Genomic DNA, 21,859 nt, shown 5'->3' on the forward strand with positions numbered 1-21,859 from the left:
ACTCTGACACTGGCTGCCAGCATAAGCACATGTGCGGGGGTGGTACTGCCCCGAGCCCAGCTGTCAGGGGTGGGGGGCGGTGCCCCCAGCCCCCAAGTGTCAGGCCACTCAGAGTAGTGGAGCAAAGGCTGGACCACTGGGCTGGGTCTGAGCCAGAAGCAAGGCCGGAGAGGGCGGTAAAACAGAGACCCCTGCCCAAGCCCACCCGCCTCTCAGAGCCACTCTACCACATCAGCCAGACTGTGGGAAAGGAGCCAATTTATGAAATTAAATAAAGTCCACGGAGGGAGCGAAGAACACGGGCCGGGGCACCCCCACCCCGGCCGGGCCCAGCACAGCTGGAGCTCAGCACCCCGTGCACCCCCGGCTTTTCCTCCCCTCCCGGGAGGGGGCTTAAATAGGCCAGGCCCCAGCCCGGCCAAGGTCCTGGAGCCTACGGGGGGCAGAAGTCGGAGAAGTAGGGGTGTTGCAGGGCTTCCTCTGCCGAGATGCGCTGGACGGGGTTACATTTCAGGAGGTTCTGAAGGCGCGAAGAAAGGCGCGAAGAAAGGCGGGTTCAGGCTGGGTTAACTGCCTCCAGCCCCAGCCTCCCCTAGACCTCCTGACAAGTGTCTGGATCCCACCCTCGGCCCCTGCCCTCGGTCACCTGTAGAAGGTCCCTCCCTGTGGCATTGAGCTTGGGTACGACATTCACCAGGGACGTTGTGGCCGGGTACATCGGGTAGGGCTGTGGGGGTGGGGGTGCAGGGAGAGTCAGACCAGCAGTGCGGGGGCCCGGAGGCTGCTACAGCTGGGAAGCAAAAGGGACCCCCGCTATTCCCCGTCACACCTTATAGTCTGGCAGCTTGGTCATGGCAGGCCACTGCTCCTCGGTTGGTGTCCCCAGAAGCGTGTCCATGGGGTCAAGGATCACTCAGGTGGAAAGGGGCGGGCGAGGGGCTCTTCCCCTCCTTGGGGGGGGGGGGTTCTCATATACCCACCTCCACACCCCTCACTTTATCCCACCGCTCATGCCAGAGGCAGGACCCAGCACGTGCAGGGTGTTCCCGGGGCGCGCCAGGCACTTTACAAACGCTCACTCCTCTGACCTAAATAAACCCCGATGTCTGTTGCTGATGAACCAGTCGGCCTTCTCCTACTCACACATCTACCCCCCCCGCCCCCCCCCCCCCCCCCCGCTGCTTTTGGTTCCTGCGTCCTAAGGATTCACTTCTCAGCTGGAGGAACACGCTCACAGCTACTCCCCCAAGTGAGCCCTCCTTGTCACAGGTCACGCACTCTCCAGCAGACAGCTTCAACCCTGCCCTACCGGGGTGTCCGCCCTCCATCCCCTCGCCCAAAGCCACCCCCTCTCCTGGCCCAGCCCATGCACTCTGCGCTCCACAGGCTCCTTACTCCCCTTCATGTTTTTAAAATTAAACTCTACACCCAACGTGGGGCTCAAGCTCGTGACCCCCGTGGTCAAGAGTCGCACGCTCTACCGACCGAGCCTGCCAGGTGCCCCCTCTGACTCCCCTTCAGAGAGCTCGAGGCAAAGGGAAATGTCGAAGGATATCGGAAGATTCTCTTCAACTGGTCGTCTACGTCATTGCCCGGGAAAAGAGGCCGCCCCGCGTTGGCCAGCTCTAGGGGGTGCAGTGGGGTATGAAGAACCCCTCATTCCCATGGCACCCTCTGTGTGTCCTATCCCCAGCCCCAAGCGCCTCACTCCCTTCCCCAGAGGGGCCACTCCAGACCCGATCTGTCCACTCAGATGGGAGAGACAGTGGCTCCGCAGACCCCCAGGCATGTCACCTGCAAAGATGCAGCCGGCCGACCACATGTCGATGGACGTGGAGTACAGCTTGGCCCCAAAGAGGACATCCGGTGGGCGGTACCACAGCGTGACCACCTGGAGAAGACCCCACCCACAGCGACCCCCCTGCTTAGAGGACTGGGGAGGAGGGGCTCGGTGAGGAGGGGAAACAATTGTGTGGGACCTGGAGTAGGAGACGGAAAGGTGCTCAGAGGGGACCCCCTCCCTCACCCCCATCTCCCACCCCCCCTCCAGCTCACCTCAGCTGAGTAACAGCGAACTGGGATCCCAAAGGCTCGAGCCAAGCCAAAATCGGCCAATTTCAGCTCCCCGTTCTGAGTGGAGATGGAAAGGGACTTTGAGAGGGGTTTTCAACAGTCCCAGGGCAGGCCTCCTTCTTCTGCCTCCCAGCCCAGCTCCCCCCATCACTTGTGCCAGCCAGTGACTACAGCCTCCCTGACCTCCCACCTTCTCCCCAGGAGGTACCCTGTTTATCAGCAGGTTCTGGGGCTTCAGGTCCCTGTGCAGTACATTGCGGCTGTGACAGAATCCCAGGCCTTTCAGCAGCTGGAAGAGGAAGGACTGTGGGGTGGAGAGGGGTGGCAGGGGGAGAGCATCAGACCTTCTGGAAGGAAGCTGCAGCCAGTAGTGGGTCACGTTCCCCTCTTCACCCTCTGCTAGCCTCAAAACCCCACCCATCTTTCAGCAACCTCATCGCTTCGCTACGGAGGACCTGCTTTGTACGGTGGTAGGTATTATATACCCATATATATAGGTATATATGTGGGGGCCCTGCTCCCCACCCTTCTAAAACTTACAGCCTAGTGGGCCTTCCCCCCCTCCCACTCTGATCTCTCCCCTAACTGGCCTTAGGTAAGCACACACTTCGTAGCCATCAATATATACGCTGTGCTGTATTATCATTCAGCGCTGCTTCCCCTGGGACTGGGGCCAGGCACTCGGGCCTAGCACAGTGCCTGGCATATAGCAAAGCATCCAATAGGTGTTTGTTGAATGAATGAATGAGTGAGTGAATGAATGAGTGAACAAACGTATCTCTCTGACTCTCATTTCCTCGTCTCTCAAATGCAAATCGTATCACTGATATCAAAGTATTACTGTCAGATCAAAGAGACCATGTCAAGATGCTTGCTCAGACAGAAAGCTCCTGGAGGGTAGAGACAGGGTTTTCTCGTTCCGACACCCCAGCGTGTCCCCGCTCAGGCCCTGAACTTGGTGCTCAGAGAGTGCATACGCTGAAGACAGAGTGCCACTTGGCCTCAGTGAGTCTCCAGGACACTAGCCCCTCACCTTTACAATTTCAGGATCTAGGTCACCATTGCAGCTGTCGAAATACTTCTTAAGGTCCTAAAAAGGGATGGGAGTGGGGAACGTGACAGAGTTTAACCTCAGTCTGGGCCCTTATACCCTCCCCCAAGGCTACTGGCCCCCAAGTCCCCCTGTCACCTGGTCACAGAACTCAAAAACCAAAGTCAGCTTCTTGTCGCTATGCAGGACGTCATGAAGCCTAGGGAGGAGGGAGGACTCAGCGGGGCAGGTCCACGAGTTTCAGCCTCAGGTCCCCAAGGGATCTGTATCAGCCCAACCCTGGTCCCAGCATCAGCCCAGCCCATCTCTGAAGCCCCCCTCCTCCAACTGACCACACAGGCAAGGAGGACCCTGCCCATCTACACACCTGACGATGTTCTTGTGCTTCAGCTCTTTGAGTAGGCAGATTTCCCGAAGGGCTGAGCTCGGCACTCCCTACACATGGGAGGGGGCCGGGCGGGCAACAGTCACATCCCACCCAACCTGGGCCCTCAACCCCCTCCCTAGCCCTGATGTCCCAGTCCTACCTCATCATCGTCATCCAGCCTCACCCGTTTCAGAGCCACAATCTCATGGGTCTCTCGGTTTTTGGCCTTGAATACTGTTCCATAGGTGCCTACAGGAAGGTCAGGGGCGAGGGTAAAGATGGGACACCCTTCCTACCCCAGGAAGTCCCTGTCAGGAGAGCAGGCAACGCAGGTGTGCGTTATTTCTGATGTCTGGACGAGTAAGGGAAGAGATTGAGGGTGAAAGGCTCAGCATTTGCAGAGCTTTGTAAGTGACGAAGGGGCAGAGAAGGTGCCTGTAGATAGATGGCTCACGCGTGTCTGCAGCAGGGATAGGCTGTGGCTGCGAGGGTTAGGAGGTCTATAATAAAGGCGGTGCTTCCGGAGGGTCTGGGGATGGTGGGCAGGTTTGGGAGAAAAGTGGGGATCGGCAGAAATGTTGAGGTTGGAGGTCTGCATCGAGAACTGAGGCTGGGGGCTGGGTGAGGTTTTGCAAATGGTGCTGAGGCTACGGGTGGAAGATGCAGGAAGTGTTAAGGTCGGCAGGTGGGTCTCCAGGAAGTGCTAAGGTTGGGAAGGGGCGTCTGCGGGAAATGCTAACGGGAAGGACAGGTGTCCGCAAGGAGTGTGGAGCTCGGGGCCAGGGCTGCAGTCGGGGCTGAGGTCGGAGCCTGTGGGTATTGCTGACGGTAGAGGAGCCAGGCTGCAAGGAATGTTGAAGGGTCTGTAGAGGAAGATCTTGCAGGAACATCTCGTAGTCCCATTACCTTCCCCAATCTTCTCGAGTTTCTCGTATTTCTGCATCGCGGCAGCCGCGGGGACCCCTACGGGCCCTGGGTTCTAAGACTCCGGCCCCGGCGTTGCAGAGGAGGCGGCACCCCAGCCTCCGGCCCTGCCCCGCCTCCCCCTCCTCCCCCCCCGCCTGCGCAAGGGCTTCTGGGCCGTGTAGTACTAAGGGTACGCAGGTTTCCCAGCAATGTCCCGGGCATTAGGCAACAAAAAGACTACAACTCCCAGCAGGCTGCGCGAAGGTTCTCTGCAGCACTCGCTTCCCGGGGCCCCGGTTCGACCGCGGAGGAAAACCTTGGACTTCAAGTCCCAGGAAGCATCGCGTGTCCGCTTTCCGGGCCTCACAGCCGTCGCGCCACAGCTCCCAGTGTGCCCTGCTCTTGTTATTCCTTTCTGTGATCACAACCTTCTTTTGAAAAGAGTTTCTCTGGGACTACACATCCAGAATGCAGTAGGGTGGGGGTGGGGCGCTCTCTGGGGTTTGGGGTTTGGCGGCCTGCATCCCCGGCCCGGATAGCTGCGCTCTGACGCGACTGATGGTGTCGAGGTTCCAACGACCTCCTGACAATCGCGCTACGGATTTCCACCTCCCCAGGCCATCTGGAGACCTCAGGATTGATTGGGGAATGGCTCCGAGCCATGTTTTGGTGATGACTTCACAGGGACCAGCTGAACCACAAGGCTGGGAAGAGAGGCAGGTGTGCCCCTGGATTTAACTTACGCCAGAGACCCCTCTCTGCCCTCGGCCCCGTGTGTCGTCTCGGAGCCCACCCGACTCCAGCCGTTCGCTACACTGTGACACCCCAAGGCAAGCTGTCTGGAACACTGGGAGTCCCCCACCCCCACCCCCCATACCCGTCTGGAGAGCCCGGGCCCACCGGAGTCAACCAGGGTGTGGCCGAGGACTGGCAGGTCGGCTACCGCCCTCAACAGACAGAAGCACAGACAGATGCTATACTTGCAGCAGCCTTGACCTCATCCCTTAAGGAGTTGATTATAGATTTTCTTGCTCTCCTCTCTAATTGTCTCATGATTGCATTCTTGAGGGCTGTGAACTGGACAAAAACGGCCCCAAACAGCACTCCTCAGCACCCAAACCATAGTTGGTGCTAAACATTTGTTAATTAACTCGTTTAGACCAGACCGTTTTTGGCAAACACAATGCTGTGCTTCACCTGGTGGCATACTAAAAAATATAAAAATTTTAAAAAGAAAAGTATACTCCTCCTCTGGAAGAATTTATCATCGAGTTGAGAAAACCAGAAATACACAGAGCGATCTTTAATGGCAGGGGATGATTATAACAGGGTTTGAGGAGGGAGGTCGCCACAGGGAAATCTCTCGGAGGCACAAGTACCCGGTTCGAAAAGTCTAGGTCAGCTCAGGGTAATAGGAATCCAACCTCCAGCAGCAATCACCCCTATCGCCAACCCCCTCCCGTCCCCCAGGCAAAGACGCGGCCTTTCTTGGAGGCAGTGGGGATTGCTGGGGAGGGGGTGGTGAGGGGGGTGGTAGGGGGAGAATCTTGACTCCGATGCATTCTATTTCAAGTTCCTCCGCCCGGAATTTCCCGATCATTTTTGTGTCGCCGTTTTCCTGCCTGGGATCGCCAGCGTAAGGCGGGCTCCCTTCCGCCCCGAGGTGCCTAATGCGGCCAAGAGACGGCGTCCTCAGGGTGCTCAAGTCCCGTGCCGGGAAGCCCGGGCGGCGGCCTCACGGGACTGAGCCGAAGGAGAGAGGGTGGCCGCTGGGGCGCCGGGCTCCCAGCGCGGGGCGGTGTCTGGGAGCGCGCCTCCGTCCCGGGTCTCGGCCCCGGCTCCCCGCCTCCCTACCCGCTGCGGCGGGGCCGCGCACGGTGCGCCGGGGGGGCGCGCACGCAGGGGGCTGGCCTGCCCGCGGCGCGGGGGAAAGTTGAGTTGGGAGAAGTTGGGAGCGGCGGGGGTGCGCCCCGAGGTGGGCACTAGGGAGTCGTCGGGAGCGCGCGAGGGCTCCGGAGAAGGGGGAGAGACCCCGAGACCCCCGGGGCACGAAGTCCAGAGCAAGCGGGTAAGCGGAGAGGTGGCGGCGGCGGAGGGCCAGGGCCGCGGAGGGAGGAAGGGAGGGGGAAGGAAAGGGGGGAACTCGGGACTCAGAGCAGGGAGGGAGTGGAAGTGGAGGAAGGGGCGGAGACTGGGGCGCGGGGAAGCGAGGTCTTGGGGAGAAGGATGCGGAGGCGCGCGGAGTGTGGGTCGGGAGCGGGATCTGGGGTCCGTTTTTTAGAGTTAACCTAAATCGAGGGTGCCGCGCCCCCTGCCACCAGAAGAGGGTAGTCTCTGGGAGGCGCCGCCGGCCTTCCCAATTCCTGGGCGAGCTCCAGACGATACCCCCTCCCTAAGACCCCCTGCTCTATTCTTAAGGCCCGTCCAGGGTGCCTTAGCCTGGGGGTCGCCCCAGGCCGCTACCCCCGACCTCCGGGTTAGGAGGCGGAGCTGGGAAGGGAGGGGGTGTCGGGTCAGGTCAGGACAAGGGGTCAGGCAGAAGAGGGAGCACCTGGGTGGAGATGGGAAAGATGAGCCTGGAGAGTTGGACCTGACTGGGGGGGGGGGGGGGGGGCTGGCTTGTCTGGGTGGGGAGCCGGTGCTGAGTGTGGGGGCGGTGCTGCCTGAAATCCACTTTATCCTCCTCCCTCCGCCCCCACCCCACCCCCACCAGCCACACGTCGAAGAGCTGTGGAATGTGCGAGTTCACTTGGGGGGTGGTTAATGCCCAAGTGGGGGTCCGGGGTGCTAATCCCTTGGGCAGGGGTGGGGGAGATGCTAATCCTCCGGGCCGGTCGGGGCTGGTCCCGGAATGTGCCCCCACCCCGGATTATCGGCACCGATGCTCTGGACAGAAGCTGCTTTGTGTTCTGGGAGGGCGGGGAGGGGGTGGGGGGCGGGGGGTGGAGGAGTACACTGAGGGCACAGCCTGGAAGTGGGAGTGGGGCACCTGCAGGTGCCCAAGACACCACACGCCCTTCTCAGGCGGGGGTGGGGGGGGGCCTCCCTGTGCCCCTCTCCCCCACACCAGACGTGATCTGGCTGAAGGCCTGCTAGGGGGAGGTGAAGAGAGCGTCAGCTGAGTGGGAGTGCTTGCCAAGAATGTGTTGCTCCCGGCTCCCCACCCTGGACTGACCCCCCAGATGTATATTGTTTGACCCTCCGCTGACCTGTCTTATGCCGAGATTGCCCTAAGTGGGACACTGTGTCCCCTTCCCCCCCCCCCCCCCCCCCCCGCCGCCCCCCAACAACACACTGGGGAACTTATTAAGTACTTTACTTTGGAGAACCTTGAGTGCCCCCCCACCCCTGCCTCCCCCACTAGGAATGAGTACCCTGGTTTGCACTGGTCAGGTTCCTTAACCACAACTGTTCTGCTTCCCCACCACACACAGTGCCCTCCCCAGACACCCCTACAGTCACAGTCAGGAGGGCGTCAGCCCTGACACTCATATTTTCCTGGCTCCCGCCTAGGGGAGGGGAGGGATCAAGACTGCCCCTTAGGGCAGAACCTCAGGGTTTCTGTGCCCACCCTCTTCCCAGTCCGTCACGTGCCCCTCCCCCATTATAAAGCTCAGTCCTGCCAGTGCCTGCTGCCCGCTGTCTTCCCTTCCTCCCTCCCACTGAGTGAGTGGAGTTGGGCTCCTGCCCCTCCCCCCAGGGAGCAACTTCATCAGGGGAGGGGGCACAGTCCTGTGTCTCCTCCCAGCCCTGGGTCTGGTGTCTCTGCCACCCCCTTGCTTGCTGTTTGGGGCTCCCTCCAGTCTCTCCTTTTCCTTCTCCCCACTCTGCTCCACGGGGTGTCTGCCTCTCCCCAGGATACTCTTTGCCTGGTCAGCCCCCATCGGGTGCCACCAGTCACTGCTCCTGATTCTGCCTTTTCAGCCTGTCTTTTCTCCCCCTCTCTCCTCCACTCCCCACCCTGATTTCTGCTGCCTTCTCTGGAGGTCTGGGCCTGGACTCCCTTAGTCACTTGGCCCTTTGTGGCCTCCTTGGCCTCAGTCCTCTCCTCTCTGTTTTTCTCATTTCTTCCTATAAGTAACTTTTTTCTTTGCCCTCCGGCTTCTAAGGGCCACCCTAAAACCCTTCCTAGTCTAGAGGATCCCGAGCCGCAGGGAGACCGGTCAGTGCCAGCTGGCGGGAAATCCCTGAGACCTGTTTCCCCCCCCTCCCCGGGCGGGGTGTATGTTGGGGGGCTGAGCAAGGCCAGGGCACTTCTGCCTGGAGGCCTGCTCTCACGTGATCGGTCCTCTCCCCCTGCTCAGGTTATGCCGCCGCCTTGTTGCCCTGAAAGCCGCAGTGACAGTGAAAAGGGCTAAGATTTGGCCATGAGCAGCGCCCCCCGGCGCCCCGCCTCGGGCGCAGATTCTTTCTGTACTGTGAGTATTGCCCAGCCCACCTCACCGCTCCTCCCACGGCCACAGGTGCTCTGACGGAGGGTCCACATCAAACGGGTGTGTGCGTGTGTGTCTGTGTGTGCGTGTGCGTGTGTGTGTGTAGGCAGACTCTGGAGGAAGGGGAGCCTCTGATGGATTGGGGAGGGGCGCTTCCATCCCTCCCCTGGCCTTATTGGGGTCTCTGGGGTCTGGGATGCGTATTGGTTGGAGGGGGATCATGCTACTTCCAGTCCCATGAAGGGAGTGGAGGCTGTCTCCTGAAGACCTGGGAGGTTCTTTAGCCTCAGAGAGAGAGGAACTTTGGGGACCCTGGGTCTGTAACCTGGCGACCCCCTCTGACCCAGCTTTAGAGGCAGTAGCGCCCTAGCACAGTGGTTCTGGGCAGTTTGCAGCAACAGCCCCGCCCCTGGCCCCACGTGCCACCCAGGCCCGCCCTGCCCCGCCCCACGTGGCCATCGCCCCACGTGGCCCCCTCCTGATTTTCCTGAGGAGTGTAATGATTAACCCCAAGTGCCATAATCAGCCCCTTATTGGTCATCTGGCCCAGCAGGGCACGTGACTGGGAAGGGGCACGGGCAGGTCCCCTCCCTCTCCTTCCCGAGTTCACCCCTGCCTGCCATGGACTTCCTCCTGCGGCCTCAGGTGCGAGGGGCTCTTGACCCCCCTGTTCCCACCCTGGGTAGCTCCCTGTGCTCACTCGCTTCAGCCACCTCCTGCCGCCTTCCTCCTGCTGCTAATTCTGGTGAGAGTGGAGCCCGGCGCTTGGGGAACGGGCTAGAGCTGCCGAGATGGGCGGTGGCGGGGCGGGGGGGGCGGGGAGCAAGCCCCCCCCGACCCCTGTATCTTGTATCCAGTATCCCTGCCACTCCCTGCTGCTCCTGTCCCCACCTCGGTGTCTCTCCAGGACCCGCCTTCTTCTTAGTCCTCCTCCCCTTGCTCTGGCCACTGGCACCGCCACGGAGGGGGCTCCATACCCCGCCCTTGGAGATCCCGATGCCCTTGAGGTCCAGAAGCTCTAGAGCAAATATTTGGCGGTGCTTGGAGCTGAGACTGGCAGGGGTGGTGGGGGCTGGACAAAGACTGTGGCTAGGCAGCAGGCTGCTTAGCTAGGCTGAGCTCTCCAAAGCATCGCCGCCACCGCAGTCCGCTGCTCCTCTCCTGCAGTATGACTCAGGTGGGGGAGGGGGTGAGAGGCGGGGCTAGGAGCCGGCTGAGGGGCCCTGGGCTCGGTGGGGTGCCGCTGGGGTTGGTGTGGGGGGGGGAATTCCTTACAAGGTGAAGCGCTGCATTCCTATCCAGGGGCTTGGTTTCACTTTGACTCAGAAGAGTCCCGGCCAGTCAGCTTGGGCACCTCCAGAAGTTACTTTTCAGGCTCAATAGTTGTTCTCCAGCCAGAGGGGATTTGTTCACCAGCAGCCATGTGAACTGGCCAGTTCACACGCCCTGCCCTACCTTGGGGCTGGATCCACAGGATTCTGCACCTGCCCTAGAACGGACCGGAACGGGCACAGGCACACGTGCCAGGCGCGGATAGCCCTGGCCTTTGAGGGGAAGGCTGCTGGTGGGGGGGTCCTGGATCCCCAGCTCAGCACAGGGTGGGGTTTCAGGGTACGACCCTTGGTGAGCCCCCTTGTGTCCTCTCCACCCCTTCTTCCCCACAGCCAGAGCCAGAGAGCTTGGGCTCTGCAGCGCCTGGGTTCCCCGAGCAGGAGGAGGATGAACTCCACCGCACCCTGGGTGTGGAGCGGTTTGAGGAGATCCTGCAGGAGGCTGGGTCTCGAGGAGGAGAGGAGCCAGGCCGCAGCTATGGGGAGGAAGACTTTGAATGTGAGGGGGCAGCGGGGGCACTGGGCTCGACTGTCCAGCAGGGGAGGGGCTGGGGGGCCTAGTGGGAGGAACCAGGGCGGCGGGGGAGGGGAGGGATGCTGCACCTCGCCTGCATCCTGACCCCCTCCTCCCTGTAGACCACCGCCAGTCCTCCCACCACATCCATCACCCGCTGTCTGCCCACTTGCCTCCGGACGCCCGCCGCCGCAAGACCCCCCAGGGCCTGGGAAGGAAGCCTCGCAGGCGCCCTGGAGCCTCCCCTACCGGGGAGACCCCCACCATTGAAGAGGGGGAGGAAGATGAGGATGAGGCCAGTGAGGCCGAGGGGCCCCGGGCACTTACCCAACCATCCCCTGCCTCCACACCCTCTTCGGTTCAGGTGAGTGGGGGCAGGGCTCCTGGGGGTGCCTCCGGGATCCCTAGCCTGGCCTCACCTGCCCTCATGGATTCCTGTTCCAGTTCTTTCTCCAGGAGGATGAAGGCCCCGACCGGAAGGCAGAGAGGACCAGTCCATCCCCTCCTCCACCGCTGCCCCACCAGGAGGGGGCTCCCCGGGCCAGCAGAGGGGCCCAGACTGGGTAAGTGTCCCCAGAGACTTACCCTCCTGATGTCAGTGACGTGATGTAGGAAAAAAAAAAAAAAGAAAAAAGCACGAGCCTCAGGATCCTCAGACTGGGGGCTCAAATCCCAGCCCTGCCCCTTTGGGCAAGTACGACCTCTCTCAGCCTCAGCCTTTCCGTGTGCAGAAGAATAGAACCTCTCTCGCAAGGCGGTTGCAGGAATCGAAGGGTGGTGTGAATGAAAGTTAAGTGTGGGTTGGCCTGGCACAGAACAGGTGTGCAGGCTAAGGCCGCCCCCCACCCCCCACCCGCGTCTCCTGCACCTGTGGCTTCAGGTAGAGCAGCGAGCACTGGATCAGGGGTTGGATCCGTAACCTCCGAGTATCCCCTGGGGCTCCAAAGATGCGAGAAGACGAGGAGAAGCCCCTTTCGCTCCTGGGAAGTGGACCAGAAAAGTTACTGTGCTGCAGGGCAGATTTAGGCGGTATCAGCGGGGGATTGGAGTTTGGGGGTGTCAGCCCGAAAAGGCTTGTTGGAGGAAACCACTTTGCCCTGGGTCTCAAGGTCACCACTATCACGGACCTGTTGTTTTCTGGGTGCCAGGCAGTGTGAAGGGCTGCGGGGAACAGAAGGGCATGCTCCACGACTCTCTGAGGCTGCAGGCAGCACATGGGCCGTGTGCACGGGGGCACAAGCTGGCGGGCAGCCCAGGGGCCGGTGGGAGGCGGAGGAGCCTCAGAGAGAGCGTAGTGTTGGAAAAGTAGGTCAGATTTGTGGGCAGGGGTGCAGACAGAACCGAGAGCCCGGGGGCGAGGGGTGGGTGGATACTGGGGGAGAAAGCCTGTTGGGAGGGCCTCGTTCGGGACCTGGGCTCGGGGCTGGGGAGGAGCCGCTTAGGATGACGTGGCAGGGCTTGGGCTCCCTGGCAGTGGTAGAGAGGAAGGGGGCATCCTGATTTGGGGGACAGGAGCAGAAGCTGGCACCTGTAAGGACAAGGCGATTGTGTTCTCATGACCTCCAGGGAGCCGTCTATACTTGTAAAGGCCCGTTCTTACGTACTTGACTCCATTTGGTTAGGAACTTGGACGCGTGACCCTCTTTGGGTCCATGGCGAGGGGTGTGCTTGGTGGGGGCGGGGGGCGCTGTACTAGGGTGCGTTTCCCGGCACCACCTTGCCCCACACCCCAGGAGGCTGGCCCCAGCTCTCTTTTGCTGCTGAGCAGTTTATGTTTGGAGGGAGCCGGCGTGATTGCTCCGGCAGCACGGCCAGGAGAGGGTAGGGCCAGATTTAAATGCTGCATCCGTTCCTGGGATCTTCACTCTTCCACGCCCACACCCACCAAGAGCGGGGAGCAGGAGCAGGGGGTCTGGTTGGAGTCCCCTTCCCAGGATCCTGCTGCGTGACTCCCGCTCACGGCTGCTCTGTCGGTCCAGAGCCCCGGCGGAAGAGGTGGCGGCTGTAGCCAGTGGCGCGGCAGGAGGTGATGACGGGGGAGCTTCCGGGCGCCCCCAGCCCAAAGCGCAGCCTGGGCACCGAAGCTACAACCTGCAGGAGAGGAGGCGTATTGGAAGCATGACTGGGGCTGAGCAGGCTCTGCTCCCCCGAGTCCCCACAGACGAGAGTGAGGCCCAGACGCTGGCCACCGCTGACCTAGACCTCATGAAGAGTGAGTGCTGGGCGCGGGCCGTGCCCCATGCTGGTGGGAACGGGGCGTAAGAGAAAGGGGGAGCCCGACACCGTTCCTCTGCCTCCCGCAGGCCACCGGTTCGAGGACGTTCCTGGAGTGCGTCGGCACTTGGTGCGGAAGAATGCCAAAGCGTCTGGGCAGGGTGGCCGGGAAGGGCGAGAGCCTGGCCCCACGCCTCGGACCCGGCCCCGGGCTCCCCACAAGCCTCACGAGGTACTGTTCTCTACTTCATGCTCTTCTGTCATCAACCTGTCCTTCTTCCCACAGCCGCCCCCCGCCCTCACCCCAGCAAAAATTTCAAACTCCAGGACTGCCATCTGCAGTTGTGAGGCTTGTACACTGCACAAGAATCCTTGACGTTGTTGAGTTGGGTGTTAAGATTCTGTTTCACGTCTTAGACCCTGTTCTTTTCTATATCGTGGCCGTTTCCTGGCAGCTGGCAGTGAGGAGCTTGAGGACCCTTTGGGCCAGAGGTGGCTCTGTAGAGCCGTACGCGTCATTTTTCGGAATCCAGTCACCTGTGCTCATTTGGGCCTTCCACACCTGTGAAGATGACAGCCCAGCTGGCACGAGCCATCAATCAGGGGCAGCGACTGGCCAGGATCACTGTTACTTAGTGACGCTGTCCATGTTAGGCTCCAGGGCTCTGGTCTTGAACCCCACCCCTTCCGGTGGATTTTTTTTTTTTTTTTGACCTTTTTATTGAGGTCTCACAGCATACAGGGAGGTGCGCTGGGGCTGAGCGTACAGCTCGGTGATTTTTTTTTTTTTTGCACACGGAAACACCTGGCTAACTCTCCCTGGACACAGAGCGTTTTCCGCACTCGGTTCCTTCACGCCTCTGCTCAGTGCCCTCAGCAGTGACTGCTCTTCTGTGGTTCTCAGTCAGTTTGGTCAGTTCTTGAACGTGTAGACGTGGAAGCATAGGACACTCCAGTGTCGGGGGGCATGGGTGGTGACCGTTCATCAAGCATTTACTACGTCACGTACGGTGCCGAGCGTTTTGTGTACTTTTTCTTTGGATCCTCATAACAGGCCTTTGAGGTGGGTATTCCTACTCCTGTTTTACAGAGGAGGGAACTCCGTACCTATGTACCTCCGTGCCCGCGTGCCATGCCCCGTGCCGGGTCACACGCCCACCCTGACACTGGTTGTCTTGGAGAACAGCCCCTGGGCTCCGCCGGCTCTGACCTTGTCGTGCCCTTTTATCTTATCCCAAGGTATTTGTGGAGCTCAATGAGTTGCTGCTGGACAAAAACCAGGAGCCCCAGTGGCGGGAGACAGCGCGCTGGATCAAATTTGAGGAGGATGTGGAGGAGGAGACGGAGCGCTGGGGGAAGCCCCACGTGGCCTCCCTGTCCTTCCGCAGCCTCCTCGAGCTCCGCCGGACCCTGGCCCATGGTAACCTGCCCTGCCCCCCTGCCCCATCCTCATCCCAGGTAAATCTTGTTGACTGAGCCTGTTCTCTGAGGACCAGAAACCCACAAATTTATCTCTCTTTTTTCCTAATGGTTGTTTACTTATTTATTTTTATTATTTTTTAGTTGCGGCGTGTTATTTTTTAAAATATTTTTTTAAGCGTATGTAATTTGAGAGAGCGAGCGCGAGGGCGGGAGGGGCAGAGAGAAAGGATCCCAAGCAGGCTCTGCACCGTCAGTGTGGAGCCCGATGTGGGGCTCGATCTCATGGACTGCGAGATCATGAGCTGAGCCAAAATCGAGAGTCGGATGCTTAACCAGTTGAGCCACCCAGGTGCCCCAAATGTTTATTTATTTTTGAGACAGAGAGGGAGACAGAGCACAAGCAGGGGAGGGGCAGAGAGAGAGAGGGAGACACACGATCCAAATCAAGCTCCAGGCTCTGAGCTGTTAGCACAGACCCCGACGTGGGGCTCAAACTCACAAACTATGAGATCACGACCTAATCAAATGCTTAACCGACTGAGCCAGTCAAGCATACTCCCGCCCCCCTCCCCCCCCCCCCCCCCCGAAATTTGTCTTAACCAGCACAGTGTATGATGTTACCAGAGCTCAGGACAGAGCCTTCTCTTCTCATGATGTCATATAGCCTGTCACCTCTTGGGCTCTGTCATTGGTGATTGCAGGGCAGGATTGACACAACTCTCTGTTATCTGGGATTTTTAGCAAATGGCTTCTTTAAGTGATGTTTTCAGATAACTGAAGCTGGTATGTTTGGGATGCTGACATGTTTTTAAAGAATTTTGATGGAAACTTTTCTGAAATGATCTAATCTATAGGGCTACGTGAATTTTCTTTTTCTTTTTCTTTTTTTTCAAAGATTTTTATTTTTAAGTAATCTCTACACCCAGTGTGGGGCTTGAACTCACAACCCCAAGATCAAGAGTCACATGCTACACCGACTGAGCCAGTCAGGGGCCCCACAGGCTATGTAAATTTCACTAAAAAAATGAGATGCAGGAGTCTTGAGGTCTAGGTCTGATATTTCTGCTCTTTGTTTGCTCCTTCCTGTTGGGGAGGTCACTCCCGGTTGCTGTCAGAAGGCCTATTTGTATGCAGCTGGGGACTCAGAAACCTTCTGTCAGAATTATTTCAAAACCAGGAGTAAATAGGCTCTGAGCGAGGCTTGCAGGCTTTGTATGAGGTGCCACAGTGCAGGTGCTTTATCACAGGACTTTGCAATCCGTTTTGGCTGCTCAGGGGTCTTTGGTTCTGTCTGTTCTTTGGTTCTGTGTTCCTGCAAGTGACCTTGACAGATGACCTGGTCGCTTTTGAAAGGACTTCCATTTCTGTATCAAACAGTCATTCAGAGCAGTGACTGGGAGAAAGACCTGGAAACTGTCCTGTGAGCAGCTGTTGGACTTGGGGAAGTCGAGGAGCTTGGGGCGGAGGGTGACATATTCAGGTGACTCAAGGCCACAGATGGGCTGTGTCACGCTCAGAGGGCAGAACTAGGACCCCTAGAGTGGATGTTAGGGGAGGCAGCGTGGGGCTCGCTGAAAGGAGGAACTTTCTAACAACAAAAAAAGTGACCCTGCCTGAGTGGACGGCCTGGGGTGCCCCAGTTGAGGCTGCGCGCTCCTTGGAAGGGGCCTCTGGGAGGGCCCTGCCTCGGTGGCCTCTGCTGAGCCCCATGATGTTCTTGTGGGAGAGAGTGCTGGAAGGAACAGGTCAGAGAGGTGACGGGGCTGGGGCCTGGAGCCCTGCTCGTTGATTTCTCGGCCAGGGCTCCTTCCTGGGACCATGCTTACCTAGCTGGCCCCTTGTCCCTGGTTCTTTCTCCCTTCCGCCCCCTGGCTGCGTTTCTTGCCTGGGGATGAAGGCCCCTCTGTGCCATCCTGTTCCAGGGGCTGTGCTTCTGGACCTGGACCAGCAGACCCTGCCTGGGGTGGCCCACCAGGTGGTGGAGCAGATGGTCATCTCTGACCAGATCAAGGCTGAAGACAGAGCCAACGTGCTGCGGGCCCTGCTGCTGAAACACAGGTGAGACCCCCCCCCCACCCATTGCTGCCCCTGCCTGCCTGACCCTTGCCCTGGCCACCGCTCTCCTTCCTTCACCGCCCTCTGCTCTTCTAGCCACCCGAGTGATGAGAAGGACTTCTCCTTCCCTCGAAACATCTCAGCCGGCTCCCTGGGCTCCCTGCTAGGGCATCACCACGGCCAGGGGGCCGAGAGCGACCCCCATGTCACTGAGCCTCTCATCGGAGGCGTTCCCGAGACTCGGCTAGAGGTGGAACGAGAGGTGAGGGGGAACAGTGGCCCTACCTGGTTCAGGTCCCAGCCACTACGGCTGGCCGAGGGACTGCGAGCGAGCCCGGTGTGAACACGCCAGGTGGGGCGGCGGGGTGGGGGCTGGGGCCGGCAGGGCTGAGCTCCGTTCTTCCGTGTTTCCAGCGGGAGCTGCCACCTCCAGCCCCGCCAGCCGGCATCACTCGCTCCAAGTCCAAGCACGAACTGAAGCTCCTGGAGAAGATCCCCGAGAACGCCGAGGCCACGGTGGTCCTTGTGGGTATGTGGGCGAGTCTCGGGGACAGGGGTGTCGGCGGCCACGCCTGCCTCGGTGCCACCCTGGGGCTGGGGACCAGGGGCCGGGGGGCGGCCCGTGCCCTCTCCTGCCCGTGATGGCACCGTGCCCTTAGGCTGCGTGGAGTTCCTCTCCCGCCCCACCATGGCCTTCGTGCGGCTGCGGGAGGCCGTGGAGCTGGACGCGGTGCTGGAGGTACCCGTGCCCGTGCGCTTCCTCTTCCTGCTTCTGGGCCCGAGCAGCGCCAACATGGACTACCACGAGATCGGCCGTTCTATCTCTACCCTCATGTCCGACAAGGTCAGGCCCTTGCCAGCGCCCGCCGGGACACCCCTGGGTGTCTCTCCCAGCCCGGCTCCGGGCCCCTTGGCCTCGCGCCGTGCCCTCACCGGTCCCCGGCCTGTTTTGACAGCAATTCCACGAGGCAGCCTACCTGGCAGACGAGCGGGAGGACCTGCTGACCGCCATCAACGCCTTCCTGGATTGCAGCGTGGTGCTGCCGCCCTCAGAGGTGCAGGGCGAGGAGCTGCTGCGATCCGTCGCTCACTTCCAACGCCAGATGCTCAAGAAGCGAGAGGAGCAGGGCCGGCTGTTGCCCACGGGGGCGGGACTGGAGCCCAAGTCGGCCCAAGATAAGGGTATGGGCCAGTGCGGGCCAGGGGCGAGAAGCGGGCTGCCCGCGGGGGCTCGGGGGCTCCGGCTGGGGTCCGTGTGTACGTGGAGGAGCGGGGTGAGCACGGAGGGGCCGCGGCGGGCGCCCTGACGGAGGCCTGGGCTGCAGCGCTCCTGCAGATGGTAGAGGCGGCAGGCGCAGTCGAAGACGATCCCCTCCGGCGGACGGGCCGGCCCTTTGGGGGCCTGATCCGGGACGTGCGGCGCCGCTATCCCCACTACCTGAGTGACTTCCGAGATGCGCTTGACCCCCAGTGCCTGGCTGCCGTCATCTTCATCTACTTCGCGGCCCTGTCCCCTGCCATCACCTTCGGGGGGCTGCTGGGTAAGGAGAGGCTTCGGGTGGGGGCAGGGCACGCACAGGGCCCTGGTTGCCAGCTCCTGAGCTGCTCCCTGCCACCCCAGGAGAGAAAACTCAGGACCTGATTGGGGTGTCAGAGCTGATCATGTCCACGGCGCTCCAGGGTGTGATCTTCTGCCTGCTGGGGGCCCAGCCGCTGCTGGTGATCGGCTTTTCCGGGCCCCTGCTGGTGTTTGAGGAGGCCTTCTTCTCGGTAAGGGCCCGCAGGCTATCTGGGGGCTGGCTTTTCCTGCCCCGCCGCAGCTGCCCCTCCTGTTCCCCGACACGCCCGCCTTGTTAGCCCCCCGGGCTCTGGACCTGACCGGTCGCCCCCCCAGTTCTGCAGGAGCAACAACCTGGAGTACCTGGTGGGCCGCGTGTGGATCGGCTTCTGGCTGGTGCTCCTGGCCCTGCTCATGGTGGCCCTGGAGGGGAGCTTCCTGGTGCGCTTTGTCTCCCGGTTCACCCAGGAGATCTTTGCCTTCCTCATCTCCCTCATCTTCATCTACGAGACCTTCTACAAGCTGATTAAGGTGAGCAGGCCCTGCTGAGAACAGGGCTGGGAGGGGTGAGGCCTCGGGACCAGAGGGAGCCAGGGCACATCCTGCCCGTCTCTCATTCTCGCTTCCGGGTGTGAGGTTCCAGGCTGTCTGAAGCTCCCCTGGGCTGCTGTCTGAGGAGCCCACAGAGCACAGGCTGGTTCTTCCTCCTGGCCCCTCGCCACCCTCCCTGTCACCACCAACACACATACTGGAGCTGCACGTCAATCTTAAAAACCCACGTGTTTTTGGTTTTGGTTTTTTAATTATTTTTTTATTTATTTTTGAGAGAGAGAGTGTGAGCAGGGGAGGAGCTAAGGGGAGGGAGACAGAATCGGGAGCAGGCTCCAGGCCCCGAGCTGTCAGCACAGAGCCCGCCGCGGGGCCCGAATTCATGGACCGTGAGATCATGACCTGAGCCGAAGTCAGACACTCAACCGACTGAGCCACCCAGGCGCCCCACTCACACGTGCTTTAATAACAAAAGTAATACGTCCTTTTGTTGAAGTGGCAAACAACCCAGAAGCATAAAAGAGAAACGCCCCCAAGGTGACAAAGAGTCCCGGCTTGGGCACCAGACCCTTGCCTGGGTCAGGCTTAGGAGACTGCCACTGCGGTCCTCTGCGCCCTGCACTCTGTCCCTCTGTAGTCCACAGCTGCCCGAAGTAGACGAGCTCCTCTCTTCATGCCCGGTTTCCCTTGCTCACAGCTGGCGACTTCAGCCATTTTCTTGATCAACAGGACAACCCCTGTGAGGCCAGGCCCGCCATCCCCTATCCCGTCTGCCCCGCTCAGCATACATCTAGGCCCAGAAATCTTGCCAGTTTCACTGATGGAGTCCTTTGTCCTCTCCCCAGATCTTCCAGGAACACCCCCTCCACGGCTGCTCCGTCTCCAATAGCTCTGAGGCAGACAGCGGCGAGAACACCACGTGGCACGGGGCAGGAGCCACGCTGGGGCTGGGGAATGGGAGCTCACCTGTGCCAGCCGGGCAGGGGAGGCCCCGGGGCCAGCCCAACACGGCCCTGCTGTCGCTGGTGCTCATGGCCGGCACCTTCTTTATCGCTTTCTTCCTGCGCAAATTCAAGAACAGCCGGTTCTTCCCTGGCCGGGTGTGTGGGCTGAAATGCCGGAGGGAGGTGGAAGCGGGGGGCCAGGAAGGGTGACTGAGTCACGGCTGGAGGGAGGCGGGGGGCCTGAGCACGGTGCTTGCCCACAGGTGCGGCGGGTGATTGGGGACTTTGGGGTGCCCATCGCGATCCTCATCATGGTGCTTGTGGATTACAGTATTGAGGACACCTATACCCAGGTAAGGTGGAGCACACGCAGCAGGGAGGGGGTGCTGCCTGGCACCCGGCTCCAGATGTTCTCCAGCCCAGCCCCTGCCTCTCAGCTGGGCACACACCAGGCCTCTGCCACAGCAGGCCCTCGGCATTCACCCTGCCTGTCGCAGTTCAGGGCTCTCCCTCCAAGGTTCACCGACCCCCAGGCCCACCTCTATCCTGCAGAAGCTGAGCGTGCCCAGTGGATTCTCCGTGACAGCCCCAGAAAAGCGGGGCTGGGTCATCAACCCTCTGGGGGAGAACAGCTCCTTCCCCGTGTGGATGATGGTTGCCAGCCTGCTGCCCGCCATCTTGGTCTTCATCCTCATTTTCATGGAGACTCAGATCACCACGTGAGTGGTCCCAGCCAGGAGGGTGCCCTGTGGACAGGAACCACATCATTCACGGAAGGGAACCCCAGCCAGGCTGGGAGATAATGGGTGGACTGGGTGGGGGGAGCCCAGGATGCCTGGCTGGCCCCTAGAGTTTATTTTGTAGACAATAGAAGGTTCCACTGACGTTTGCTGGGATGGGCGCGGTACGGACCGGAAGCTGTCCTGAAGGGCAGGGAGGGTGGCCTGGGGAAGGCTCAGCCGTGACAGAGGTCTTATCCTGACGGGATGGGCAGGGACCACCAGCTTCCCAAAACAGAGGCTACTGGCTGGATGCTCTGGAAAGACACGGCTCTGTGCCAAGCCGGTCCCAGGGCGTCAGTGAGTGCCTGTCCCCACTCAGGCTGATCATCTCCAAGAAGGAGCGGATGCTGCAGAAGGGCTCCGGCTTCCACCTGGACCTGCTGCTTATCGTGGCCATGGGAGGCATCTGTGCCCTCTTCGGCCTGCCCTGGCTGGCTGCCGCCACTGTCCGCTCCGTCACCCACGCCAACGCGCTCACCGTCATGAGCAAGGCCGTGGCGCCTGGGGACAAGCCCAAGATCCAGGAGGTCAAGGAGCAGCGGGTAACAGGGCTGCTGGTCGCCCTGCTTGTGGGTACGTCCACCTCTTGCCCCCGCCCTTCCCAGAGGGGTCTCTGAGGATGGGGAGCCCTGGTGCCAGCCGTTCCTCCCTCTCCGCCCCCCCGCCAGGCCTCTCCTTGGTTATTGGGGACCTGCTCCGGCAGATCCCCTTGGCTGTGCTCTTTGGAATTTTTCTGTACATGGGAGTTACCTCCCTTAACGGGATCCAGTTCTACGAGCGGCTGCACCTGCTGCTCATGCCCCCCAAACACCACCCAGATGTGACCTACGTCAAGAAGGTAAGAGCCCGCTTTGAAGAGCCCCGTGCTTCTGCTCCTCTGGGTCCGTGGTGGGGGGGGGGGGTCATACCCTCCGGCACCCCATCTGCCCACTTGGGCCAGCCGCCATTGAGTCTGCACAGACGCAGCTCTGGTAAGCACCCAGGAAGGCACTTCCATCCCCACCCCTGTGCAGGGAAGAATGCGGCGGGCCTCCTGAATGTGGCGGGCCTGGTGGCCCTCCGAGGCCGGGGAGAAGCCTGGGCTCACGTGTCTCCTCCCGCCTCACCCCCAGGTTCGGACCCTCCGTATGCACCTGTTCACAGCCCTGCAGCTGCTCTGCTTGGCCTTGCTCTGGGCGGTCATGTCCACAGCCGCCTCCCTGGCCTTCCCCTTTATCCTCATCCTCACAGTGCCGCTCCGCATGGTGGTGCTCACCCGAATCTTCACCGAGCGAGAGATGAAATGTGTAAGGCCTCCTGCCCCTCCCCACCAGCCCCGCCGGCGCCCTCTGGGGTCGTCCCCTTCCAGCTTGAGGTCAGGATCCACCTTCTTGATTCCCTCCACCCCCACAGCTGGATGCTAATGAGGCGGAGCCAGTGTTCGATGAGCGGGAGGGTGTGGACGAGTACAATGAGATGCCCATGCCTGTGTAGCCGCTGCCTGGACCGACAGCCGAGGGACAGACGGACAGAGGGAACAGGGGCTGGGGGGTGCTCTCCCCCTCCCCTCCCTCATTTTTATTTAAGTGAATAATTTAAAGTCCCCTTACCATCCTCACCCCCCCCCCCCCACAGTAAAGTGCTTCGGCCCCCACCTATCCTTGGCCTTCTGTCTCTGTAT

At 60.7% G+C, this 21,859-nt stretch overlaps 2 protein-coding genes across 5 annotated transcripts; one reads left to right on the forward strand and one right to left on the reverse strand.

Annotated features, from left to right (window-relative positions):
- Positions 1-241: 241 nt before the first annotated feature.
- CDK5 (cyclin dependent kinase 5) lies at positions 242-4,528 on the reverse strand. Of its 2 annotated transcripts, none has more exons than XM_047848909.1 (12): positions 4,398-4,528; positions 3,652-3,740; positions 3,492-3,559; positions 3,263-3,323; positions 3,107-3,163; positions 2,282-2,377; positions 2,056-2,130; positions 1,795-1,891; positions 1,556-1,625; positions 830-890; positions 647-727; positions 242-520 (listed from the first exon to the last, which is right to left on the reverse strand). In XM_047848909.1, exons 1-12 carry the CDS (start codon positions 4,432-4,434, stop codon positions 434-436), a joined length of 879 nt encoding a protein of 292 aa, XP_047704865.1. In that variant the 5' UTR covers positions 4,435-4,528; the 3' UTR covers positions 242-433. The 2 variants fall into 2 exon arrangements, with proteins under 2 accessions (XP_047704865.1, XP_047704864.1); XM_047848908.1 differs by having other exon boundaries at positions 2,282-2,431.
- A 334-nt stretch (positions 4,529-4,862) lies between these two features.
- SLC4A2 (solute carrier family 4 member 2) lies at positions 4,863-21,836 on the forward strand. Of its 3 annotated transcripts, none has more exons than XM_047847443.1 (23): positions 4,863-5,227; positions 8,702-8,815; positions 10,495-10,660; positions 10,798-11,039; positions 11,120-11,238; positions 12,655-12,887; positions 12,979-13,121; positions 14,129-14,309; positions 16,234-16,369; positions 16,463-16,628; positions 16,781-16,895; positions 17,026-17,210; positions 17,323-17,548; positions 17,692-17,907; positions 17,988-18,136; positions 18,261-18,455; positions 19,319-19,573; positions 19,681-19,770; positions 19,970-20,136; positions 20,519-20,772; positions 20,868-21,037; positions 21,312-21,485; positions 21,592-21,836. In XM_047847443.1, exons 2-23 carry the CDS (start codon positions 8,765-8,767, stop codon positions 21,670-21,672), a joined length of 3,714 nt encoding a protein of 1,237 aa, XP_047703399.1. In that variant the 5' UTR covers positions 4,863-5,227; positions 8,702-8,764; the 3' UTR covers positions 21,673-21,836. The 3 variants fall into 3 exon arrangements, with proteins under 3 accessions (XP_047703399.1, XP_047703391.1, XP_047703410.1); XM_047847435.1 differs by lacking the exon at positions 4,863-5,227 and adding an exon at positions 6,294-6,465; XM_047847454.1 differs by lacking the exons at positions 4,863-5,227; positions 8,702-8,815 and adding an exon at positions 9,375-9,475.
- The last annotated feature ends 23 nt before the right edge of the window (positions 21,837-21,859 follow it).

Source organism: Prionailurus viverrinus, chromosome A2, assembly GCF_022837055.1.
Source record: "Prionailurus viverrinus isolate Anna chromosome A2, UM_Priviv_1.0, whole genome shotgun sequence".
Lineage (NCBI taxonomy): Eukaryota > Metazoa > Chordata > Mammalia > Carnivora > Felidae > Prionailurus > Prionailurus viverrinus.

Excerpts from the sequence above, each read along its gene's own strand:
- CDK5 (XM_047848908.1), bottom strand. The coding sequence starts at position 4,434 with ATGCAGAAATACGAGAAACTCGAGAAGATTGGGGAAG. Across the intron at positions 891-1,555 it reads CAGTTGAAGAGAATCTTCCG|GCTTCTGGGGACACCAACCG; the intron begins ATATCCTTCGAC and ends CCCCATGGACAC. Across the intron at positions 728-829 it reads CCAAGCTGCCAGACTATAAG|CCCTACCCGATGTACCCGGC; the intron begins GTGTGACGGGGA and ends CCACCCCCACAG.
- SLC4A2 (XM_047847443.1), top strand. The coding sequence starts at position 8,765 with ATGAGCAGCGCCCCCCGGCGCCCCGCCTCGGGCGCAGATTCTTTCTGT. Across the intron at positions 12,888-12,978 it reads TGACCTAGACCTCATGAAGA|GCCACCGGTTCGAGGACGTT; the intron begins GTGAGTGCTGGG and ends TGCCTCCCGCAG. Across the intron at positions 16,370-16,462 it reads GCCCTGCTGCTGAAACACAG|CCACCCGAGTGATGAGAAGG; the intron begins GTGAGACCCCCC and ends CTGCTCTTCTAG.